We start from the raw sequence: 27855 nt of genomic DNA, 5'->3' as shown, positions 1-27855 counted from the left end.
AGTATTGCAGTTGAGGAACGAGCTTATAAAACACCAGGATTTAATCTGATATAGATTATATTTTTTATTATTCATTGGATAACCAAGTTATTGTTAACTATACGTTTCACACATCTTTTTCTACTCACAAGGGTCACTTTAAGAGGCCAACTCCTAACCAACTAACCAAAACCAAACAAACCAAAACCGCTGTCTTAGGTAGTTTGGCAAATTGTTAAACAGTCTTAGTCAAACACCTAAAACATATTTGGTCTCTTGCTTTGCTTAAAGAGCCTTGCCAGGAGGTAAAAGAGACCCAAGTTTCATTTAGGTATTTTATCTTTTCTCGTAGTATTTTATCAAAATATTCCCCGATCCCACAAATTATTCAGGGCAAAACTAGTCCTTAAGTGGAGATTGCTGTGTAGGAAGCAACTGGCGTAATGACCTTTACGTCCCAGTTCAACCGTCTGCAGCTAGAAGCTTTAAAGTTGAAAAGAGTCGAAATAATATAACCTGGACGAATCGGCTAACCTTCTAGTTACGGTTGCCTGGAATGATCCATTCGAAACAACTGTTAGGCACGATATGTTCAAATCGGAAAACGTTAAAGGGGGAAGCAACCTCAAATACAAAATCGGTATTTCGAACAACGTATAGAATGTGCAGGGAGGATGAGCACCGGAGCGTATACAACATACTGGAATAGAATTTATTGACCATGTCAATAAATGTCAATGTCAACGGTTGAGACAATTCCAAAAATACCTGGAAATATATCTGAGGACACAACACGACAGGACCATTGAAAGTCACTGCTCGGTCGTTCCCTTTACCTCAAGCCTGATGTGAGTATCCGTTGCCCTTTTAGAAAGGATCATTATAAACGTTTTTTTCTGTCCTTTTATATATTTGAATCTCGAGGCACCAAATAACATACTTTTAGTTGGATAGTCATGGTACGACGAGTTCTGACTGAAGCTGATTACAATTTTGTTTATTTCCAACAGTATATCTAGTAAGTATCAGCAAATATGACGCTTACATCATAATGATGCAGCAAATGCTGTAACAATACGCTTCGTGTCATTGCTGAATATGATACATATAATAGAAATTGCGGTAATAGGTCCATTGGTCGCACACAATAACCTAAAACTTAAACCTAACGTTACCGTTGAAACGCCGACCATAAATTCACGTAAAAATCACGGACCACGGAACGAGCGTACGGCAAGCGCGATCTCGCCCGAACATTCGCGTTGGTGCAGGCCGTTATCTCGTCAGATCAAAAGCCTCACAAGTTCAAGAGAAACATGTGTTAAACACACATACACATATACTCCTATAAAGATAATTTTTATGATTTCAGTTAACGCGGGCTTTTTATTAAACGTTGACATTTGCGAAGAGATCTTCGAACACTTTAATAAGCGTACAGCGTGGTCCACGTATAAGATGGCACTGTCCGATAGGAGGAATGATAAAGTCTTAAGACTAAAGTGTCTTGTGTCCACTTAGGCTGCTTGAGTATACAGTTTATAGTATATGGTTTATTTATTATATAGAACTAAAAATAATATGAAAATAGATAAATTGTAATAAATATTTTTATTTAAAAAAAAAACAACTAAAATTGTACTCGTTGGAGTTCAGAAAAATAATAATGGACTTTACAGTATTTTCTAGCATCTTATCAGCTTTTTTCTATTTCAACGCATGTTCAACGCAGATACTCCGTTCCCACTCAAAAGGATTTTAACGCTCCTCATTGTAAAACTGGTAAAGTCTGTTCATAGATATAAGAAAGTGACCAACTGATACGAATTAAGGAAAGACCCGAGCAAGCTGTAAGAATGAAATATGGCCGAAGAGGTCCGTACTTTGCTTAGAATTTAATTATTTGGGTTTTTGTTAGCAAAGATACTAAACAATATTTATTTATTTATTTATGTATTTATGTTTAAATCTAAAATAAAATTACACATTATTTTTATTACCGACTTAAATTACTTAAAATTATTCACATAATATATCAGTATCACTATCGCTATAATCGCATGTTCTAATTATTATTTGTTCTATATTATTTGCAATATGGATATACGATAGTTCTGCTTTTTCTATATGTTTAACAGAATTTGCCCAACTTTGTGGAGGGATGTTAAAAACCTCAATTTCTATAAGTTTGAGGACATTGGAGTTAACACGGCGAAAAACATTGTTACCAGGAATGGCAGATTCTAGTTAGTGATAAACATGTTCAATCGGATTAAAAAATCCATAGTTAAGGTGGAAGCCTTTAAACTGTATACAGTAGATTTTTTGCATAATTATCACAGACATAGTCGTTTTGTAGGTTCAAGCTTTGTAGAACCTCAATTAATTGCTTTTTGGTATAATCCTCGTGAAAATAAATGTCGTTATTATACATGTAGTTTTGGATTGTTGCTTTTGTGTCACATGAGGAAGGGTTTTAGTCAACTGTCTACTGTGATAACTTGCATTGTCTATTACAATTACGCTATTAGGAGGAATGTTTGGAACTAGTTTGTTTTTAAAGCAACTTTCAAATATATCAACGGTGGTGTTTTCATGGTAATCCAGAGAAGAATCTTTAATATTTTTCGCAGACAGAGAAAGTCCATTTGGAATCCAACCATCTTTAGAGCCAGCATGCAAAATAGTTATTCTTTTACCTCTTTTTGATGACGTGTTTGTTTTACACTTATCAGTTGAGTCAACCCAACCCATTTCCGGGGTATCATAAGTGTCGAACCAGGTTTCATCCAAGTAAATAATTGGCCTTTGTTCTCTGTAAATCCTAATTTTTCTAGATATTCCAGTCGCCATTTCCGAATTCTAAAAGATTCCATTAAAACTTGCCTTTTGTCAATTTTTTTAAATCTAAAACTGTTTTGAATTACTTCCATAAGGTAGTTCTGCCACATTTAACACCGGTTTTATCTTTTTCAAGCCTTCTAATTAAGATATCTAATGTAGGCACGCTTTCTTCCTCGTATAACTGGTAAATTTTACGCCGTATTATATCTTGATCACTTTCATCTACAATCGAGAAAATGTCAGCATCGCTTCTTTTTTTCCTCGCTGAAATGGGATTATTCGCAATTTTCCATACAGTTGATGTTGGAATTTTCGTCAATGTGGCCGTTTCTTCTAAAGATGCTTGCTTGCTGGCACCAGGTTCAATGAGAGTCAAATAAACATTGTTTATAACTTCCTTAGTCTTAATAGAATAGTGTTTTCTACATTTGGGCGGGAGCGTCTCCTGAGATACACTAGACTCACACATATTTTGCATAATTCGCACACGATTCGACACACGCTGTATTACACACGAAATAAGAAACTTAAACTAAGTAGTATACCAAACCAAAGAATATTAAACACAGGTAGGTATAACATTATTTTCTATTACGGACCACAATTTTACCTGAATTTAAATTCCGAAACTTTAGGTAATGATCTTGTTGCATTGTATGTTAATTATCACCCTTGGATAATCCCATTCAAATGCAATTGATCACTTTCTTATATCTATGAACAGACCATATCTCCATTCTTTCTCTGTTAAATTGTATTCTTTGTAAAATTCATTTCCCTTGCCGTTTTCCACAATTTAAAATATTTCGCCCAAGGTGGGTACTTCTTTTTTTAAGTAAAACGAGCGTATTATTCTTCCGATGACAGCTGTTTTACTAAGCTGTTTTACAGCAACAAATTCAGAAACAGTAGCCATTTGTAAGAAAAAGCTTTACCAACAACTGCCGATAAGTAATTATAATTCTAATTTTACCCACTTAGCCACAGGTAGGTCAGCTACCTGTCCGTCTACCTGTAACTCTCTGGATCTTTGACGATCATCATGGGTACAATAATACGACTATGGAATACGGCCAAGAACACTAAGTTTATAGTTACTGTTTTTCCTTCAGTTCTGCAATTATAAGTTTCAGTTATTTATTCAACATTTTGGAAACTTTATCTCTTAAACCAACCATCTTCGCAATCAAAATATCATGCCCTACAAGCTTTACTTTGATCCATAAATAAACTAATCAAAACATTTATCAGTTGCTTCTAAAGCACTTTTCCAGAAATTGTAGCACAGGCGTTTAAATGTTTCTGCTTTAGTGTGCATTGTGTTTATTTTATTCACTATGCATGAACTTACCCATTTTAAATAACTTCGGAGTTCAACGTTTCCGGAGGCATTTTGCTTATTTTTTTTATGTAAACGGAAACTGTCAAAGCGAGAGTGTTTTAAATATTTTTCAAATTCTCTATGTGCCAAATGAAAGGTCCGAAGTTGATGCTGGCTTATCCCGATTAATCAAAATTTAAGTGGACCACATGCTGTGGTGTTGCCATGTTTGGTAAATTCCCTCACTTTAAATTTTAAATGGGACTCTCTGTATATTACCTAAATTAAGTGTCAGAAGACAATTTCTAGAAGCATACAACAGGATATAATAAAGCACACAAAGCTTGAAAGCAAAGAATGCTAATTTGCTGTTTTTGGTTTTTAGCAATGAAATAAATTTAATTAATTATCCAATCAAAACAAATCAAAATAGTTGTCCTAAATAATATAACTAATAATACTAATACTAATACGCATACAAAAAATAAACGATTATAAAAACTCATGACATGAAATCTCATGCTACAAACCCTATACTCAACATAAAATAACGAAAGTAGGTGGATATTTGAATGAAGATAAAATAACAGAACAGAGAAAAATAATTATCATAACAAGAATTTCAAAAAATAGAACACAAAAATTCTCTGGTCTATATATGCTCTATAAACGTGGCAACATTGTTTAATTAATTGTTATATTAGTGTTTTAATTGATGCTTATACATACTGTGAACATAACAACTATATAATTGAGAATCTTCAGTCAAAACAAGAAATTCTGTATTTATGCATTTGTAGATGTTACCATTTCTTGATCATGGATTTTTAATTTTGATTTTGAATATGTTGCGTTTGTAGCCCGGCTATGATCAAATTTAATCGAAAAAGTGAAAACTAGTCTGGATAGGGGATTTTTAAGTAAAATGACGTAGGTCACATTTGTTCAGAATTTTACAAATTTTAATAATTTTATTATGTTGGTCTTTCAAAATAGCACATGAATATTATTAATATTTTTAGTTTCATTATGAGTAGAACATGGAGAACGGAGATTTTTGTTTACATAAATTACATTTTTTATTTAAGTATTATATTCAATTTCTCATAACTGCCATATTTTCGGTTAATGTGAGCCTAAGCAGAATTAATATTTACGAATTTTAGAAAAAAAAGCTAACTACGACACTGGATCCTAAATAGAAAAATCCTATTAAGATCAGATTTAACTTTTTCACTACGAGGGGTGTATAAAAATACAAAGTTTTGGTCGCAACACCCTGCATAAGTTAGGTACACAGTAAAACAATCAAACACGGGACAGACTGTACATTATACAACGTTCAAGTCGCCAAACTGTCCTCTTAACTTGCAGCGAATCGCGGTGATTCGACGATCCGTTTTGGAAAATCCGCGAGGCGCAAAATGGAGAGAAATTTTAGGAATTGTTTTTCCGCGTTTCGGTTTTATCGCGTCGAATTTTTAAAAGACGATAACCCAGCTCCACACAATCTGACGATGTACTAATTGCCAATATAGTAAACATTGTGACGCGCGATAGTGCGAAATCGAAATTTCGATGAGAAACTGGGTCAAATTTTGAAAATTTTTAACTGCCGGCACGTGCAGGTCTACAGAGCGGCCCGTTTATGATAAGGTGGCCACTCATCTAGACCTTGCAAGATAAATAAAAAATCTTGGAAGCAAAAAGTTGTTTGGGTTCACTTATACTTCGTTATATACTTATAATATTATGCATACGGGCTGACTGTATCTTTCTTGTATATTAAGCCATATTCAAATTCCACGGACCATTCTAGTTTCTACAGTCGTCCTGGCTAACTTTTGCGCATGTTCATGTTTTTTAAAATTAAAGTCAAAATATGCCACCTACTACATAACAAATTTTACTAATGGAACCACTACCAATGCTTAATACTAAAAAATTGCGTGACTAAATAAAAAACTTAATTAAATTTCTTTAAAACTCTACTTTTTTTGTAGAATAACTGAAAATATAATGCCCAAAGTTAAACAAAAATTCATAAATAAATTAATTCATACGACGAAGAAGCGCTTATGATTATAAAGAATTTTGAAAATTATTATCGTACCTGCACAGTGTGCAAATATTTTATTTCGTTTAATTTATTAAGTTATTACATTTCAAGTTATCACTATAATTTTTTTCCGAGTTAATTTGGCAAAGATGTAACGAATACAGTTTTAAGTTAATTAAAAATATTAATTTGTCCAAAAGATTTTCAAATGAAAAAAAAAAAGAATTTTTACGAATGATAATAACAATAACAAATTAAAACAACAAAAAACTTAAAAAATTATTTTAAATTTAAAGCTAATTACAAGGTTATTTTTTGTTTTAAATTCATAAAAAAAATCTTCAAAGAAGGATAAATAGATTTCTTAAATTAATAATTTTATAAAAACTAAAAATATAGTCAACTACAGAGTAATAATTTGAGAAATTCCAGTTCCACTCAATGTGTGATCCTTATTCTAAAATACTTCGTCGTTATTTTTTACTATTTTCCAATTCGATGAAAAGTTTACGCTTTTTATTTTGAAAAGATTATTTCCACCCTTATTTCCCCCAAATTTTTAGAAGGTCAGTTGAAAGAATTTTTAAAGTACTAGTAAATATTTACATACAAATATGAAGCAAAGAAATTAATGCTGACAAACATACAAAAAAAAATAAATATGTGTTTATATTATTATATGTTGTGTATGTTATTATTACTAAGGTATATAAATATTTTTATATGATAATATTTGTCGGTATTTTGGATTCTTAATAAATATCTATATATTATTTTATTGTTAAAAATTATATATTACGAATAAACACATATTTAAGAGACCCGCAATTTAAATAGTCATCTTAAGTGTAGAAGGAATTCTTTTCCAATTTTTTTTAAGTACAGATTTTAAAGGAGCTTAATCAGGATTTCGTTGATAATTAGAAAAATTTTTAAAACATGGATTTTGGATTGGAAAAATATATGCGTAAAACGCTTTTACTGAAAACTGAACAGACTCATAATCATCCTTGCCCTTTGTTCTTGACCGAAATAGAAGAGGAACGTTTTTCAGTTCTTTTCATTCTGCTTTTGATCCAACTTGAAGGAAAGGAAAAGGACGAAAAAGAGGAGAACCGCTGTCAAATATACTTAGACAATCTAGAATCTTGAATTTTGATGTTCGGTAATGGTATTTTTTCCGTGAAAGTTCAATTTTAATTTAGGAATAAGTGGGTTGTGTACAGCTACCACAAAATAATTGAACCGTAACTTAAAGGTTGATTCTTAAAAATAGATTCGCAAATTTTTCAGTCGTGCCCTGCAGCAGACTACCACAACTACGTGAATTCCGATATTTTTGAAGACTATTCTGGTAAAATGATCAAATGAAATCACTCACAGTAAACCCGGCACAATTTTTTTTAATAGTTTTTTATATGGGATAACTTTTTTTTTTTTGATGAAGTTTCGGTTGTTTCTTGGTTCAATGTTTGTATACCAGGATAAGTCAAAATGATGTTTTTACTCTTAAGTTTAAAACACCCTGTGGAACAAGAACGTCAAAGAAACTTCTTGCATTTGAAAACATTGAAATTTGTTTTTAGAACACTAAAAATCTAGCTGGAATGACAGCCGGCATTCTTAGTAGCATCGAATTAATCCAACTGATAATTTCTTCTTGAGCAATAGTTTTATATTCTTTGTTTAATGCCAAAGAAATCCCAGAAATGCTCAATTGGATTGTGATTTGGGCTACAGGGTGGCCATTCTAACTTCCGAGTGTAAACTTTTCTCCAATGAACGGGACAAATGGAATGACAGCTTCCTGTGGTATCTATTCAGTGTATCGGGGGGCATTAGGAGCTCCATTTTCCATAAACATTAGATCAGTTCGTCCTTATAAATGGATTCCTGCCAAAACAATCACAGATCTGTCATGGAACGAGAACTTCTAGTAACTATTCGATTCCTTAATTCAGCAATATGGAATGGGTGCCAGGGTGGTTGATTTTTTCCTTCCGGACCCTGGCCTGCTGTAGATACCTATTCCAAGCATCTTCTAATAAAGCGTCATTTGCAGTGGTTAGCACCATTCTAATTAAAATTTTAATATTGGCAACGTCACTGTCAAAATAATTTTAAAAAAAGTCTAGCTAGCTTGAAAAATGCGTTGCTCGTAAAAGAAAAAACAGCAGAATCGATTTAAAAACAAACTGCTAGGAGTAAACGGTCATTTTGACTTACCGTGGTTACAGAGAAGCAACCAAAAGTTCGACAGAAGGAATTGAATCAAATGGGTGAGTTTATGACATCGAGAAGAGTTACTCAGATGACCAAGAAATATTATGATTCTTTATAATTGCTTCGAGGTTATTTAAAAAAAAAACGAAGATACGTGTCGCTAAGTGTCGCAGGAGGGTTAAAAATTTCCGACGTCTTGTAAATCGCTTGGTCAATGCAAAAGGCGCGATAAATTATAAAAATAATTAAACAAAGCGATAACCTTAACCGAAGAACACCGACCGATCGCGCGAACAAAATGGAACGCGCTGGTATATATAGCAGTAGTTCTTTTTGTTACTTTTTGGTCATTCCGATGACCTATACATTTGTTTAAAAACAAAAACACCGTCGAACGCGCATATGCTCTGCTTTTGGTAATAACATTTAAAGCGTCCAAGAGAAAAAATAGCCTGTTGTAAAAAAATCGCAAAGGTGACCCACATTTCGAGTGACGAATTGCTTTTACGCGGGACGTTCGATAAGAAGCCCTTGGGCACCTAAACCATGCCAGATGGTAAGAGAGGAATTATCGCCTTGGAAAAAACGCGCTTAGAGTTAACATTTTCAATATTATGGTGACGCTTATGGTTTACTAAGTTCAACAGTTTTTTTTTACAAAATTGGGAAGTGAAACTGTTATCGTTGTACGCGTAACGGTTCGTTCATAAAAAATCCGATTGCGACATTTTGACATTCGTCGGAGATAACGTGGTCAACTTTTTTTTGCAGATAAAACGTTCTCTGGGGCGCCGATAAAGATAGCTGTTGGATTTTATCGACGGCACAGATGGTTTACGACAAATCGTCAGTTTAGTTTTGGAAGTGCGGTAAATCCTTTGAACCGACCCTCGTGCTACACAGGATGTTTCCAAACAAATTCAAAATAATTAAGTTTAAAATAAAGCTACAAATACAGCGATAATAATAATAATAATAATAATAATAATAATAATAATAATAATAATAATAATAATAATGATAATAATAATAATAATAATAATAATAATAATATATAGCCTTTATTAAAGTGGAACAAAAAGAATATACTACAATAGAGTTAAACAGGTGGCGAGGTCTAGCAGCGCTACTCCACCTAACCACCGATATATTGTAGTAACATATTGCGAATTAACAAGAAACAAAAACTAACAAATATAAATAAGTTCCTTAAGTCCACCCAAGATTCATAATTTGACAATTTTAGACAAATCAAAGGGGGATAAAAAAAGAAAGAAAAAAATATACACTGAAAAAAAGCAAGCGCAATATTTAAAAACGAGTAAAAGAAAAACAATAAGAAAAAAAAACATAAAAAAAAATTAAGCCTCTCCTTAATCTCACCAGCTCTTTTAATTTCTTTTTGAATGTAGAAGTGGATGAACAAGCAATAATATCTAGTGGAAGTGAATTGTAAGTTTTAATAGCGTGAGCTCTGAAACGCAGCCGTTCTATGCTTGGGAACATAGACCAGGTTACGGTGATGAGTCGCCCTGTTATGTATGTCACTACCCTTGACCAGTCTATCATAGAGATACCGGGGCTTTTCGTATCTAGTATGTTGGGCACGAGCGGAGCGCAGCGGAGCGAGTGCTGAATAAACGAGTGAGATAAAGAGTTTACCAAACGTGTTGCATACTATACTTTTTCTAAAACCGTCACGAAAAAATCATAATTTAACAAATTTTGTACCATTCAAAGAAAATATCTACTAGTTGCCATTGAAGCTATTCGTTTCTCGTTGCGATCGGTTCTGTTATTGTTGTCTTTTTTTAACTGTGTACGTTAGACAGAGAGAGATGTATTATTGGATATGGATAAACAACGGAACAAACACAATTTTAAAACGTTATGTTGTTTATTTCACTTTTACAGTTGATCGTTAAGTAGTTTGTTTAAAGAAAGAGACATGGGTATTTGAAAATGGTACAATTTCTGAAGGAAACTATAATTATAAATGTCACTTTACTTATCAATAATCCACTAGATTTTAATTGTAACTTATAGCACGTAATATTAAAATTGCCTGATATATTGCATAACAATTTTCTGTCTGATAAATTGGTTAAGGCTTTCGCGGCCCGATGATAAGCTATTATCTTGATTCAGGTTTAAAGGACCTCTGAAGAAGCTCGCCACTCGTGCTAGCGAAACGTTAGGAATTCCAACCGACGACGGCCTTTAAACCCGAATCAAGATAATAGCTTAATTTTCTGTCTATTAGTTTTTGGGTATATTTTTGCAAAACAACACGAATATATTCACTGACCTGACCGTCAGAATTGACAAACGTCAAAATTCAATCCGTGCGGTAAAATCTCCGAAAACATCTGATTGCTCGCAAACCCGTCAGGTAAAATACCGGAAATGTCCGAAGTGGCTCCGATCCGTGAGAAACGAAACTGACGTGATCGGTGTGTAATTAGGTATTTTAGTAGAAAAAATAATGTTTCTATTTTTTATCTTAAAAATGAAAATAGATAGAACTATAAGATATTGCGGAAGTATTACTATTATAAAAACACACTGTATATTCTTTTTTTTTTAAATTAGTGGAGCGGATTGAATTAGACTGTCCATACCGTTCTCCTTAACTAAATTTAATGACAAACTTTGCAATGAAATAAAAAAAATGTTCTATTCTTCTACTGTATTTTTTCGTAATCGTTACCGTTTCTAAATAAAAAAAGATCTGTGTTTACAGGAAAAAAAAGTTTCTAGTAACTCTGACTATCAAAATCAAAACTTACTTTTTTCCATGTCATTTCGTAAGTTTTTCTTCAAATGTAGTTAAGAAGAACGATAGGGGTAGTGTATTTTTATAATAGTAATACTACCGTAATATTATTATTGTCCAATCTATTTTAGTTTTTAAGATAAAAATATAAAAACATAATTTTTCCGCCATATTAGTAGCGCGATATCTCCAGAATGTTTTTTTTTAAACAAGAAATAACCCCGTTAGGTTTTTATGCATTTGTTTTGAGACATCCTGTATATCCAGTTTATGTTGTAAGTACAGTAACTCAAATAAAAATGTACCAACCGAATTGAGAATTGAGTTCTATATATGTTTTCGTTAAACATTAATCTTGAGCAAAAAACACTAGTTACCAATATTAATAGTTTAAAAAAAAACAAGCAAGACCATTCCATATCCAGGAGAGAACATTTAAAATAAAGTCAACCCACAGTATATACTGGAAACGCATTGTGCAAGATTTGGACCGATCTAACCTCAAAATACCCAAAAAAAAAAACGAATTTGGCGCGGTTTCAGCTTTTGGTTTGTTTGGTTTTAAAGTTTTGGCAGGCCTAACCACAATATACGCACCACTAACCCACAATTTATATACTAGAAACCGTATCTGGCAAAATTTTGACAGATCTAACCACAATATCACCACAAAAATATACTGGAAAACGTATTTGCCACGGTTTTGACTGATCTATACCCTATACCCGAAAAATAAAACATTTTGCAAGATTTGGAAAATTCTACCTACCACAAAGCGGCAAAAATATACTGGCATACCCGCATATTCGATAATGTTTTCATTATCTTTAACATTCGATTTGAAGGAAAATCTTAATGGAAATAAAGAAATCGTTAAAGTTCATGCACAGTTAATAGGGTGTTAGCATTTTAGAACCAAGTAGACTTTAGTTGATTTTGTGGCAATCGATGTCCATTTATTTGGGAGGATTCAACCTAAAAATAGGAATCGAAAACAGGGGGGGCCTGTATAGAAAATTTTGAGCCGGCTCAAACAAACAAAAAAAAAACAAAAAATTGAGGAACGATGATCAGAAGTTTTATCGTAATCCGATAATCGCCAAAAAAAGAACAATCAAACAAAAATTACTTAAAAAATGGATAATAATCTTAAAAGCCTGACCAAAATCATGAGCAGATGAGATCAATCAATCTATCAAGGAAGAAAGATTGGATGATGAATCAAATATATACGGGAAAAAGAAAACTTCAAAACAAAAAAGATAAAATAGCTTACAAAGGAATAATAAAGAAGTCAGAAGAGAAATAAAATATTTCAAAGAAGACTGGATATCGGAAAAACAAAAAATAAAGGAATTAATCAATAAAATTGTTTATCGAAATTTATTAATTAGAATACTTATGACTTTTATTTTTACAAATAGGTGAAGAAAATATGGTTTTATCGCCAGATGATTAATGCGTAAATAAAAATTAAATTAATAAAATTAACTAATAAGTAAAGATTATGCCATTCTTCCGTTTCTATACACGAACAATTATCCATTTTTTCTATTGTAAAATTGGCTTCGCACTTTTTACCATGCCATTGTCATTGTGTTAGTTGCACTGCCGAAAATGAACGTTGGGACGCCAGATCGCCGATAGATTTTACGCTCCGATTTTTATCTTTGCGGTCTGTCGAGTCGATCCGATGTCCTCGCCTGGTCCGCCCGCCCCCGTGGCGATTGTTGCGATGCACTTTGAATTGCTTGATCCGGTTTATCTTTTTAACAAAACGCTCGATAAAAAGCGTTAAAAATAGATTTTTGACGTTTTGGTCGGCGAAACCGTTGCGTAAAAGCCCGGCCGATACCAATTTGCAGATTTATTTTACGTAGTACGATTTTGTTATACCGGAGCGATTCAAAAATAAAAATAAAATTGACAGAACCGGCCGTTATATTTTTTGCTCGTAATTTAAAGGTTAACGTTGCAATGAGTGAAAAGTCCCAGAAGTATACCATGAGACAAAGCTGCCAGTTCTGGACATTGGGGTTGGGGTTTTTACTGATACCTCCACACTATAGAACGAAATTTTTATATATTCAAAAGCCTAGGTATATAATTAATACGTTTAACAAAATGTCTTGCTAATAAAACAAGAAATAGCCCCTTAGTTTATAATAGAGACAGAGTTAAAAAAAAAACTATTTTTTAAAGTGACTACGTTACAACGAATAAACGTTTAGGCCAATGTAGGGCGCTTATTTCTTATGTGAAAAAAAGTGACCTTTTGAAAGTGGAAAGAATTCTTTTTTCCAAGCTTACGTGGTTGCCATAACAACCATTCATATTTAGGCAACCCTCCTCACTCAACATCTACGAAGAGAACGATAAAAAGAGTTTAAAAATAATGAAAAAATTATCATCGGGCGATGACATGTCCATAGTATACCAAAGGGGAACCCACTAAAAAAACATATTTATTAAGCTTGGTCGCTTGACTTTGATAAAAATAATATTTATAACCTAATGGTATACGAGTTCCAGTGGGAATTTAAGGCAACGCACTATTTTACTATATTTAAAATTATTTTTACAATTTTCGAGCTAATTAGTTTTAAATAGTTAAGTATTTGGCCAACGTCGACAAGTCACTTAATTAAAATCCACAAAATAGATATTAACAAAGGAAACTATTAAAATAAAATAAAATAATATAAATATCTTCAAATATTGGGCCATACATCTTTTCTCTTTTAATTACGCAATGATTAAGATGATTTGGGAAAACATTTCTCCACTTTGGGGATGATTTTGAACATCGATGTTAACAGTGACTTACTCTTTTTTTGTAATTATGAATCAAGTTTGATATGAAAAATATGTTTTTTTTTAATTTCTGCAATTCGGAATAAAAATAAAATAAAACTCATGCTTTGTTTATTATGAGATGATTTTATATTTTTGAATTCCTCGAAACATTCTAATAACTTATACCTAAGTCCTACTGTATAAGACATATTTTCAATTTTATGTCAGAGGTAACGTTTGTAGGAATAAATATATCTATCGATTTCTCCTCTTGAAATCCTTTGTTATGCTTTTAGGGTTCATTTCCTTATATGATGAGCATCTATTTTAGGGTCGGTGTTTATATTTTAAAAATATATAAATACCACTAACTTTAAAAAAGTTACTTTTTTTTTCAAAATGGCAATACCCCATCTTTAGAGTTTTAAATAGTTGACTTCGTACAAGGTTTATCTTTATCGATATCATTTATACAATTGCAGAAAGTGAAGCACTATTTTAAACACAAATAAGAACTACTTATTATTATAAAAAAATATTATAAGTATATATATTTTTATAAAAAATCTTGCTTTTAGAATTATTTTCTCTAAACGTTGCGAATAATAACACTCTTTATAATGTGTTCTGTTTGTAATTAGAGTTATCTCTATCTAATCTTCTCTATTTGTTCATTAAAGTTTTTGATGTTGAACTACTAAGGTAAGGAAATGAACCCCCAAAACGTGAAGCCTTAGATATTATATATGAGGTATACGTCTAGAATTTTTTGAAGAATTCAAAAATTTTTTAATACGTACAGGGTGTTTTATTTAAAATAAAAAAGTCGTTACTTGGCCACAAAAATGCGAAGTATATTTAATAACATAATATTTTAAAAGTATAAATGACTCCAGATAATTATCCCGTAATAAATGGGTCACCCTGTAAATGTTGTTCCAAATTCGAAGGGGATCATTGGGATCCGGGAAACCGTAAGAGGCAAGAAGTCGGTTAAATAAAGGCATAGTTGCGCGTTTGGAAATCGTGAATATTCTGATTTTTTCCCCTTAGTTAAAAAAAACACAAATGACATTTTCTCATTATAACCTTTCTATTCGCCGTTTCGATTTTATATGACCAACTTATTTTTTTTTAAATACAGACCTGAATTTTGCAGGGGCTGTGTATCACACTTAAGGATTGACGATAAAGCCAAATTTACACAAAAATTAAAGTGGCCGTAAAACAAAAGCATTATTATGTTGAACCAACGTATTTGTTAAATATTAGAGTTTTAATTACATTTTAAATTGCACGTTGAATGAACCGAGCAGGAATAGTTGCTGTCCCATTGTGATGAGGTGTTGTCACCCTAAGGATTGCACAATATATTACTGAACGGATAATTTTATTATTTTTCAAGCCTACCCAAACATGGTCGCACCTGTGTTGATGCATCTCTTGATGTTGCAGCGTATTCTCTATGGACCGGTAATGCTCAATGAACCGTGAGACGGAAAACTAGATTTAGCGGTACAAATTATTTTTAATAAAAAGACATTATCTGCTCTAAGCTCCTTTTTGGAGGCAATTACATAATTCTACCCGTTTTTGAGTGGATTTTGTAGGGATAATATCGGTTTGAATATTATGTCTTCCATATTGGCATTGCAATTCGTTTTCAAAATGTCTGATTGATCCTCGAGGTCTATTCTTAACCTAAGGTTATTTTTTTTAGATGCAGTTGGTACTAAAATATCGCGTTTTTCTACATTTCAAAACGTATTTTTTACTACAAAGCCTATAATTACATACAACAGTAAAAAGTAGGAACTGATACTTTAATAATTAACAATTATGTCAAGAACGTTTGAGATGAAAGTCACCTTATTTTTTGTGTGTGAATTTGGCTTTGTTGCTAATTTTAGGACGTTATTCATTAAATCATTAAAGGTGATACATGTATTTTTTCAGAATGTCGAGCTAATTCAAAATATTAAATAAAAATGCAGGTCTGTATTAAAAAAAAAAAAGAAGTTGCTGATGGGCGCACAAAACTGAAACGTCATACTTAATGATGATGCCAACTTGTAGGGAGAAACGGTAGCAATGAGAAAGTGTCACCCGATTTTTCTGGATAACGATTTTGAAATAGCAACACCAAATAACCCCCCCTCGAATTTGGGACAACCTGTACATCGCACTGTTAAACTAACATTAGCGACGCTTTTGAATTTTGTAGGTAATTTAATTTTTTTGAGTAAATTCCGCAAATGGGAATCGAATTAAAAAAATCACAACGGAATTAAACAAATAAACTCGAGTCGATTTTTAAGCGTTACAGTGGTCGAACTCGACCGAAAACATTTCCTATCGATGGGATGTTTCGCGATTGTCATCGGTCCGCGATCTTTCAATCGACGCAAATATTGACGGAATCCTATTTATGCACTTCTAAATTACAAATATCCACGGATCAAAACATATTCGCTGACCCAGTTTTCTATCGACGCAGTTCGAAAATTCAAACACTTACATGGTTGGGCGAAGGTCAGAATCTGCTGAGTTTTCACGTGAAACTCGTCGTCTTCCTCGGTGACGGTGAAACCCGTTTTGTAAGGCTCGTCCGCCTGCATCCCCAACTCCTCCTCCACCTTGGCGAGGTAATAGGCGGGCACCTGGGGCAGCACCTTGCCCGTGATATTCGGTGGCTGGCTGAAGCCCATTTTTTTCAGTATCTCCCCCTTGATCACCTCGAGGTTCCTCAGCTTCAGTTCCTCCCGCATCTTGCAGCTGCTACAGCCACTTGTTGAGGGCGAGGCCGGCACCGAAGGGTAGTCCTCCGAGTCATCGTGAAACTTCCTCTTCTGGATACTGTTGGCCCTTTTGTCGCTCGCCGTCAGCGGCAACAGGCTCAACAGCAGGCAAAGTCTGACGGTTTGGATGGGGTTGAGCGGAGACATCGCCGTATCACAATTCGTCTTAATTAATTATACTTAATAATAACGGTAAAGTTTATCACAAATCGAGGGAGAGTTTATATCACAAGCGGGTTTCGACGGTGCATCTTGCTGCCGCCCTTTCGAGGGAAAGAAAACGCGTGGGTCACATTTACCGGTCTCCGAGATTCCGAAAATATGGTTCCGAAAAAAAAAAAGATGAAATGGGCGTGAGACAGCCGACGCGGACGAATGAGCGCGCGATAGTTTTCGAAAGTCGGCGCGGTAGTGTGCGTCTCTTGCTGTTTGAATCTCTGAGACGTGTGTGTAATGCCAACCGCACTGAAAAATGTGTGGAGAAGTGACCCTATATATGTGTGTAAAAGCTCCATCGACACGCGGACGGCGTGCGGTCCTATCGGGTCGACGGAGCCGTCGCCAACCGGTTTTCGGGAGCTTTTGCCTGAGATGGGAGCAGTGTTACCAACGACAAGGCAATAACCGTCTTTACAAGGATTTTTGGAGTATTGACGGCTTTCGCTGAGGGCCGTGTAATGAATACACGGCATCGAATCGGAGCCTTCCGAAGCCATATACGCAGAATAGGGAACTTGAGCATTTTTTTTATTTCTTTATTAGATTTGTTTATGTATAGAAATAACGCATACGAAATATCAAAACTCAATACCCAATATTTAAGTTGCAATAAATAATTCCTATTGTGACACCCGGCTCTTCCTTTTAAACGACACTAAACGCGCGGGAGTAATTGTGACGTCATACCGCTGCTTTTCGATCTATACGGCGATCCTATATGTTGTTACAGTTCTCAGGTTATAGATCGGGAATTATTGGTTAGGTGGCCTTTTATGTATATTTTATTTATTTTATTTATTTATTTATATATTATTTTTATTATTTATTATCCAGAGTTAGGTTGTTCTGCTGTTAGCACCGCAGCTTCAGAGCATAACTAGTGATCCATTTTTTTTAAATCAAAATTCTATGAATTTTTTATAGTCTGGTTCTCCCTCCAAGAAAGCATTAATGTTGGTAAACTTCAACATCAGCTGATAAAAGTCAAAACGTCCCTTTATTCTATCAAAATTAAGAGCTGACTTTCAAGCCTTTATTTATAACTTCCTACAAAAAAGTGCGCTTTTTTCATCAGAACGTAGTTCTTTTTTCTGCTCTAATAATCTTCTAGTAATTCCAGAAACTCAGAGTCAGAGTCTACATAGGAATGCTTTCCTGATCTATATAAAATAAAGAACATTTGCCAATGCACATATACTTTAAAATTAGTGTTTAGGTTTCCATTAGTTTAAAAAATATCCTTTTTTCTACTCCCGTCTGAAAAGTACCTGATTACACACCGACCTAGCGTGCGGGAAGCGTCACTTTACCACGTCAGCTTCGTTTCCCACGAATCCGAGCCACTTCGGACATTTCCACGATTTTACCGCACGGGTTTGGGAGTAATCGGATGTTTTCGGAGATATTTCGCACCCTTTGGATTTTGACGTTTGTCAATTCTGACAGTCATATCAGTGAACGTATTCGTCTTATTTTGCGAAAAGTATAGTATGCAACACGTTCGGTAAACTTTTTAACTCACTCGTTTTTTAAACACTCGATCCGCTCTCGCCAAATAAACCCGTGAGTCAAATGCCGTTTACCGCACTTGTTGCATAATAAACTTTTTTTTTGTGTTGAATAATTTACATTTTATTTGATACACCATTTGAATTTTAAAAACTAGAAAACTTTAAGCTGATTACAATATTATATTGGTTTAAAAGTATTGACCTAATTTTTCTATAAGTATACTTCTATCTTTAACACCGTGAACCTCAGCAAAAGAAAAACTTTCGGTGTTTTGTACGTCAGATGTCACCGTAAACATATCCACTAAAGGTAGATTGTCCGATTGTCTTTTTAAAAAAATCACAACATAGAACTCCGAAATTATACCTTTGCGTTCTTTTGATAGAACAAACTTATTTTTATAAGCAATAATATTAAATCGATCTTTCAGTTGATTTTATTTTACCCAAGGTTACTTAAATGAATGGATTTTTCCAAATACTATAGTGCTTCTTGAGAGGACTATATATACATAGATCAGAAAGATTTACGGAATATTGATCCCGAAAATCTAAACGAATTAATCGAGTTTGATAATCTTTATTTAGGGTTTAAAGTTTGGATGAATTCCATTCAGACGAAATTAAAAATGAACTTGACTTGAAGCAGATATATATTGAGAATATTTGTCAAAACTCTGTTCAGAACTAAACAAAAGATGTCAAATTCAAATTCAGCAATAAAGCGTCTCTTTCAAGGGTACGATCGTAGTGTCCATGAATAATTAATGTTCAAAATATTGACGGCCAATTGCGTTTCCTTTCAAAATTCGCTTTTAAAGATAGATGACATTGATTAATTTTGGATTGAGCTATTTCACTTCAAATGAATCTATTCTCAGTAATGTTGCTAAATTTGTTATTAACATTCTATCTTTACCTTATTCAAACGCTCACGCAAACCTAATTTAAAGTTTACTAGCAGCACAAGAAACAAAAAACAATCTGGGTCTTGTGCTATTCTCAACCCGAGTCAGACAAAATAATGAAAAGCGTCATATGTAAAAGTTCCGTTCTCGAAGTTATAGAGAAGGGGATGAGTATAGTACCGAATGAATTCAGCAATTTAAAATTCATGTTGATTTAGGAGTTACTTTTATGTTTGTTATGTTTTATTGAAATAAAAGTGGAAGAAAAATTTTATATTAGTCTTAAAGATACTTAAAATGCAGACCAGAAACACAAATAGTGTATATCGACTACTTTATGTATTATACACGCAACAGGTGTAATGGAACGAGGTAAAATTGACTTTGCATGTTTAGTGCAAAAAATGTCGCATTTCATTGCATTATTTCATTTTTTGTAGGCTGCAGTAAATAATATATTCAAGTTATTGGGAGAAGATTTCTCAGATGTTCAGAAGCAAAATCTCGAAATAATGCTGTTTTCATTTTAAGGAGCGGACAACACAATCATGAACACTTGAAGGACCAATTATAAGACATATTAATAATACTTAGAATGAACAGTGTTTTAAGGCTGAGACAAATTCAAATATCTAGTCAATCAAACGTGCCATGATTGAGATGATTGCCATTGTCACCAGACGGGGTTTTCTGCCATAATGGAAAAAAAATTCAACCATATGAATGTTTTTACGTCATTAGAGAGTCAGTATTATTATTCTAATCTAAAATAAGAATAAAATAATTTGGAACTCAAAAAAAGTTTAATTTGAAAATTATTCAAAAAGATACTCACGTATTAATACAAAATATTCTTTTGAATGCCGGTTGCGCTGCAATTCAAAAAAATTAACCTAAAAATACCAATTTTTTTTGTGGAAACAATAATTGACACGGGAATTCCTATTTGTCCTGTGTGATGTATGTTTGAAATAAAGAAAATTTTGCTAAGGTGTATTTACACCAATCTGGTCCCGACTGTCAAATCACAAATTTTCACTATTTACATGAAAAAATCAGGTCATGCTTTTTTATTTGACATTCGACCATTTTCGACATTGAGATCCTACCCCAAACGAGACCCGAAGAAACTCAGAAACTCACCTGGATTTTCGATACTTTTAACTCTCGACACTTTGCGGTGTTTCTTTTTGCTCGAGGATGCCGCCCTACGTCCACCGCACAAAATTATTTATTTATCTATTCAAATTCACAAGAACCGGAACCCCTATCCCTATCTGAGTTTTTAAAAATAATCCTGTCCGGTTGTGTACAAAAGAAAGGAAAATTACTTGATTTTAGCCAAATTGAAATATGAAGATTGTCAACTATACTTTAATAAATTTCCATTTTTAGACTTCTTGATTAACCATTGTGAGTACTCAAAAAGCGAGCTACTAAACTTATCATCGTTAGAGAATTTTACTATGTTTATGATATCATGCTCTGTCAATTTACATTTTTGGAAGCCGAACTAACCTTTAAATAAGTTGTTGAACCTATTTAGAAACCGAATAGGTCGAGTGCAAAAGGCTTTTTCATAAATTTGGGAAAAGCTGAGAGTAAGGTCCGTCCTATAACTGCCTATCCTTCCTTTACCGTTCTTCTTATATATTGCCTTTACAACTGCCTTCTTCAGAGCTACTGGAATAACCCCTTCCCTGGAAGACTAAGTAATAAGAAGAGAACATCGTTTTCTGAATACATTGCGATGAAATCATGAAAAAAAAAACGAAATAATATTAATAAATTAAACGAATTCAACGAATGAACCAGAACGACCTTTGCTAAAATGATGGTTCTTTAAGCACAATCAATAGACCATTAAAGAAATGGAGGAAAAACTTTAAATTTTGCGAAATTTGGAAAAACTCCTTGCATAATTCGTATAATTGAATATACACCATTTTTTGCAAATATGGACAAAATGTTCACAACAAATTGGCATTCATCAACGTGTAGTAATACACGAAACAATTCTATCTGTATAATAAAATAGTTTCTAATAGCAACATATTCATGCAAATAGGGAAATCTAAACATTTAGTTCGTTAATAAATTTTAGACGGAATCAAATCACATTTAAAAAGACCAAAATGCAATGAGAAAATTTTGTTGTTCTCTAATGCCATTTTTCCGACGAACGAGGAGGAAAACATCGACAACGGACTTCGGTATTCCCGTTCCATTAATTTTTTGGGGATCGAAATCGACAAATCCGAACGATTTTTTCCCGAGGAATTTCAATTACTCGATTCCGGTACACGATCCTTGAAAGTGTTACGATTTTATCATAATTTTCCGAGAAACGCAGCCTCGACGGGAAAGGACCAATCATTTTTCTACGATTCGGGATTCTATTTTTACCCGTAAACGGCAGAATGACTTTGCGAGTTCGGCCGCCAAAGGATTTTTCCATCGCGCCTCAACTTTCCGCTTCTCCTTAGTCCCGTGACATTTTTCTTGGGTTCCGTTTACGAGGGTCACTTGCAAAGTTATTGACCCAACACTGATACAAGACATTTTTCCTCAATTTCTTTTATTTTCCACTTTTCGTAGCGATGCTCCCATCTCTCAAACGCATCCAAATAGTACCCTGGTTTTTGAGCCTAGTGTTCAGATGCGTGAACAAAAACATGTCGCTTGGTGCTAGATCTGGTGAGTAAGGCGGATGGTTGAGCGGTTCAAACCGTAATTCCTGGATTTTTGCCTTGACAACATCTGAGGTATGAGACAGGTGCCCAACTACGATCATTAGCTTTCAGTAACTAATGCCGTCATATTCAGGGTGAGGGCGAAAACTTTTCAAGTAACCCTCGTATTGTTTCCAGGATCGCTACAATGAGAAATACTCAGGTTAAGTATTATTTGTATATCTTGCAGGTTTCAGGCAAATGACTTTCGCCCATGCCTGGGCAAATGGATTCGTGAAAATAATTTCTATTTACTAAAGAAAATGCCATTAAAACGTAGTACCAATCATTGTGCTTGTTTTAAGTGTCATTACAACAATCATGGTTAAAACAAATAAGCCATATTATTTTGTTTGTATTTAGAATAACATTACAACTAATGTACCAATTTTGTTTAAGTTATATGTTTATGTTTTCTCATTATTTGTAGAAGTAGCTTTTAGGTTTCTTATGAAAAACATTCATTAAATATACTGGAGCTTATTTTATTATTACAAATATTTACATTTTCATTTGCCTAAAATATGTTTACGGGAGCGTTACATTACAATAATTGATGTAATACAAATCTTGTTTAAGTTTTATGTTATGTTATGCTATTTTGTTATTATTTGTGGAATTAGCTTTTTAGTTTCTCATAAAAAATATTCACAAAATAAACTGCATCTTATTTTATTATTACCATTTCCATTTCCATTTCCCTAAAACATGCTTAGGCAAATACTGTCTGACTAGTTAAATAGCATGGAAAAAGAAAAGGCACTATTTGCCAATGTAGATAGCATTTGGCTATACAAAAGTCATTTGCCTAGAATTACCATTTACCTACAACACTAAAAGTAAATGCAGGGAATAAATCATTAAAAGTAAACGCTCTATTAGAAACCTATTCACTGGATTTTTAAACATCTGTTAGAATTTGGTTAAACAGCCTGGCATCATTTTATATATATATTATAGCCGTGGATATCTTTCCTTAAGCAATATTTATGTTCATGAGCTTTTATACAGAGCAAATTCTCAAGGATATACCGACGAAAAGGTGAGTATTATTTGTGAACGGAAAGCCCCCCCCCCAGCAATCCTCTGGGAAAGCCATACCCGCTAACAATCTATTGGTCCCTCTCTGTTGGGCTTGCTTGTGGCTAATCTCCCCACATACCAATTGCATATGAGAGTGTTGATTGAACGAGACCATACCATGAAGTTCTAAGCACTTTAGGAGAAACACAGGAACTCAACCCTCGCAAGGAAAAAGCAGCTCCCCTAAGCCTTCCAACCACTTAGTCCACATGCTCATCAAATTCAAGTTTTGCTGTCAACCTGAACACTTAGAAATTTAGCAACCTGCAGCCTGAAAGGAAGACTATCCTTAAGTGGAAAATCATTGTGTGTCTTCCGTTCATTTAGAAATAACCTATTCACCCTAAACCTACTGTGGCGCCGAAAGCATTTCCAGTGCAGCATCATAAGATTTTGCACTGTAGGAAAGACATGTGTTATCCGCCAAGAGGTTATATATGATGCCCAGGTTCACTAATATTGAACGCTGGGGTATACTCACATTAAAATGCACAGATCCAATCCTATTGAAGGTCTTAAGATATTAGGTACTGGATTATAAGTTTTATATATGTTATGGGTAAATGATCTTTCAATCAGTTTCATCTTATGGTAAGGAGGAGACGTAGGATCTCCCAATCTTAAATTTAACTTACGCACATCTGTCCTGCGGGAAAAAATAGCAATGAATCTATCAAAACTCTAAGCAATCTGATAATGATTAACGCGGTACATTTTTTCTTGTCCACTAGTCTTAACATGTCATCTGTAATGTGTAATGGTACAGCTTTATCCAGTTTAATTGTACTACTAGGGACATTAAACTAAAGCAGAAATAATTCAAAGAATATGAAGCAACAAAAATTCTGATCTCTGGGTTAAGGCAACGGATTGAAATACAGCGGGAGGACCAGGTTTGCGCCAGAACATTGTGGAGCAAGGTAAAATGAAGACTGGCAAACAGTTATTTGGTCAGATGAAATTAGATTTTGCCCCTACATTATAATACTAGCAGTAGTCGTATAAGAGTAAAAGAGTTTCCCGGAGACCAAATGAAAGATATTCCCAATCTAATTTGCAAAACATCACATTATTTGTTGGAGGATCAGTTATGTTTTGGAGAGGAATCTATTTAATTTCTCGTACTGACCTGGTGGTTATTAATAATAGCATTTTAATTGCAGATAGGTACATAAACAAAACCCTGTCAGAACGCCATTTCCCATACATTGATGAGAATTTTTTTCTTTCAGCAAATTAATGCTCAACCACATGTTGTTCAGATTGTTCAAAATTATCTTAATTCAAGTTACGGATTGACCAGCAACCAGTCCTGATCTTAGCCCAACTGAGAATATTTAGGGCATGATCTACAGGCGTTTTCAAAAACTTAACAAACAAATATAAATAATTTGAATCAAAACTAGATAAGGTCCGACCTTTTCATATATCATAGTCATCATATAGTAAAGGAGGAAACTTTTTTAACTAAAGTTAATAGTTTTTTTATTTTATTTATCTTCTTTTGAAAGTTGGTCTTTTGTTAGTACCCTTATTAAGTTAGAATAAGAGTGTACTATATTGAAATAAAAACATTTTATTAGTATTAAGAAATAAAAAATATTTTTTGAAATATAGTATAGAAAAATAGTAAATAGAGTATAGCGTTATTTTTTCTGGCCAGTTACAGAACACTTAGCTGTTAATGACAACTATTTGCCCAATTTTCAATGGGGTACTGTTTTGTACCACATTATTGACGATATTATTAGAGCTTCTGATTTCATTTTGGACCGTTCTAAAGTCTTCGATAAATTTAATCGTCAACCGTTATTAGCCATTCTCCACTATAATGGATTTATACAGGATTATATAAACAAGAGACAGCAGTACATGCAGAATAGGAGGATGTGCTTTATGTGGCGTGCCTCAGGAATCTAAATAAATAAATACATACATAATACCTTCAATTTTTCAAAGAAAACTTCCATAGGCTACTAATACTATTTTTAATACTTCTGGATTGCTCCTTGGGTCGTTGGTCGATGAATCGAACTTTTAACGTTTTGACTTTTAACTTTTAACGTTTCGCCAATCGTCCTATTGGCTTCTTCAGAGCTTGATTGAAACTGGCTCGCGTTTTACTCTGTACTTGCTTATATATTGTTTGAGGGGCGGAGCTAAATGAGGGGCATAAACATCTTGTCCGATGATGTCGTAAAGACCTGAGTCGATTGTTAAGATTGTTAGGTTGTTTATAGAATTCTATAAACTCTCGGATTTTTCGTTGGTAGAAGAATTGATTACATGCAAGAATTTAAGGTTTATCCAATAAAATTTTATGTCCGGTTTCGTGACTGTGTTCGACAACTGCTGATAAATTGATTTGTCTTACTCTTAAGGCTCTTTCACGTTCTTTGAGCCTAGTTAATTTTTTCGTCCGGTCTCTCGAATTTATTGTGCTGTAAACTCCTACTATCTCTAACTGAATTTTTTTTGACGTTATATTTCTTTGGAACTTTTGATATATGGTCAGTGATGTTTTGAGTGTAAGGAAGGACAACAGTGGCAAGTGTGGGATTGCTTTCAGGCTCATTGCTATTTGAAGGTTGTGGTGAAGTGTATTCTGTGATGGAAGGCTTAATATCTCTAATGTGGAAATTATTACCGAGAAGAGAAAATGTAAGGTTTTAGTTCTAGTTGGATCATGGTGTTTACAGAAAACCTACGCACACAGACCGATACCTTAATTGAATGTCACATCTCCATCCTACCCAAAAATCATCGCTTATCAACTCTCTTGTTTACAGAGGCTCTCACTGGACTCTTAGTTCGCCAGATATATATACACATTGGCGTATTATAGGCGACAATAAGAGAAAAAATAGAACAGATAGATGATAGAATAATACGAAAGGCAATTCGTTCAATAGAAAAACGTGCTCAAAAATGTTTTGAAGAAGGAGGTACGGTTGTTGAAAATCTCTTCAAATACTTTACCAGTTAATTATAAATTAATTAGGTTTATTTTTTTTTCTATTTTCTTATTTTCATGTTTCTTACGTTGAAGTAAACCAATAATCTAATATTGCATATGACATTTTTTGTTCTATTGGTGAATTACGAACGTCATAGTAAGAAATGTACAGGGTGTTCCATTTAAAAAGAGTACATTTTACAGCACAGTGGAAAACATGCTACTACTTTGGTGATTTCGCCTATTTTTGTATCTCCATTCATAACAAATTTACCAATAATGCACAATTAATTTAGATCAGCCTGCATAACAACTTTAATTCAAAATAATATTTTTGCAACATCACTGTCACATGGTTTCGGAATATTAAGCTTGTATCAAATAGAACCGATACATTTTTGGCACATTCGGTGATCTGCAGTCACATTATTTAACGAAATATTTAAATTCCCTTTGCCAATTATCATAAACTATGCTTTATTTGTATTTAAAATTAGCTCTTGCTTAAGTGAGAATGTATGTAGAGCATTTAGATCATTATTGAAACGATTCTGAAAAGTATTGCAACCCAATAGTCTAAACGATCAATTAAGTTGTACATCATCAGCATATTGATGTCATCGCATCTTATTTAGAGAAGTCCGCTAATGAGGAGTGGCCCGAAAATACTACCCTAGGGCACATATTCGGGTATGTGCGAGTCTAGTGTATCTCAGGAGATGCTCCCGCCCAAATGTAGAAAACACTGTTCTATTGAAACTAAGGAAGTTATGAACAATCTTTATTTGACTCTCATTGAACGTGGTGGAAAATTCTAACATCAACTTTAGGGAAAATTGCGAATAATCCCATTTCAGAGTGTAGATGAAAGTGATCAAGATATAATATGGCGTAAAATTTACCAGTTATACGAGGAACAAAGCGTGCCTACATTAGATATCTTAATTAGCAGGCTTGAAAAAGATGAAACCGGTGTTAAATGTGGCGGAACTACCTTATGGAAGTGTATTCAACACATGGGTTTTTGATTTAAAAAATTTGACAAAGGCAATGATCGAATCTTTTAGAATTCGAAAATGGCTACTGGAATATCTAGAAGAAAATAGGATTTAGAGAAAACACCAAAGGATAATTATTTACTTGGATGAAACCTGGGAAAGGGTTTGGTTGACTCAACTGATAAGTATAAAACAAACGCGCCATCAAAAAGAGGTAAAAGAGCAACTATTTTGCATGCTGGCTCTAAAGATGGTTGAATTCCAAATGGACTTTCTCTGGCTGCGAAAAATATTAAAGATTCTTCTCTGGATTAGCATGAAGACACCGCCGCTGATTTATTTGAAAGTTACTTTAAAAACAAACTAGTTCCAAACATTCCCCCTAATAGCGTCAATGTAATGGACAATGCAAGTTATCACAGTAGACAGTTGACTGAAACCCCTTTCCGTATGACACAAAAGTAACAATCCAAAACTACATGTATAATAACGACATTTATTTTCACGAAGATTACACCAAAAAGCAATTAATTGAGGTTCTACAAAGCTTGAACCTACGAAAAGAATACGTCTGTGACAATTATGCAAAAAATCTAGGGCATAGAGTTTTAAGGCTTCCACCTTAATACTGTATATTTAATCCCATTGAACT

General features: G+C 33.7%; 1 protein-coding gene across 1 annotated transcript in view; it reads right to left on the bottom strand.

The window, feature by feature from the left end:
• LOC132706690 (growth/differentiation factor 8) overlaps positions 1–17015 on the bottom strand; it is a 69018-nt gene extending 52003 nt beyond the window's left edge. Inside the window, exon 1 of the mRNA XM_060678169.1 lies at positions 16517–17015. Within this exon, the coding sequence (XP_060534152.1) occupies positions 16517–16943 (427 nt within the window). The 5' untranslated portion in view covers positions 16944–17015. The remainder of the gene's footprint in view (positions 1–16516) is intronic.
• Between the last annotated feature and the right edge of the window lie 10840 nt (positions 17016–27855).

Source organism: Cylas formicarius, unplaced genomic scaffold (genome assembly GCF_029955315.1).
Source record: "Cylas formicarius isolate icCylForm1 unplaced genomic scaffold, icCylForm1.1 PGA_scaffold_8__14_contigs__length_24414737, whole genome shotgun sequence".
NCBI classification, from domain to species: Eukaryota; Metazoa; Arthropoda; class Insecta; order Coleoptera; family Brentidae; genus Cylas; species Cylas formicarius.
The sequence above is the reverse complement of the archived record's forward strand: the minus strand, read 5'-3'. Positions and strand labels throughout refer to the sequence as shown.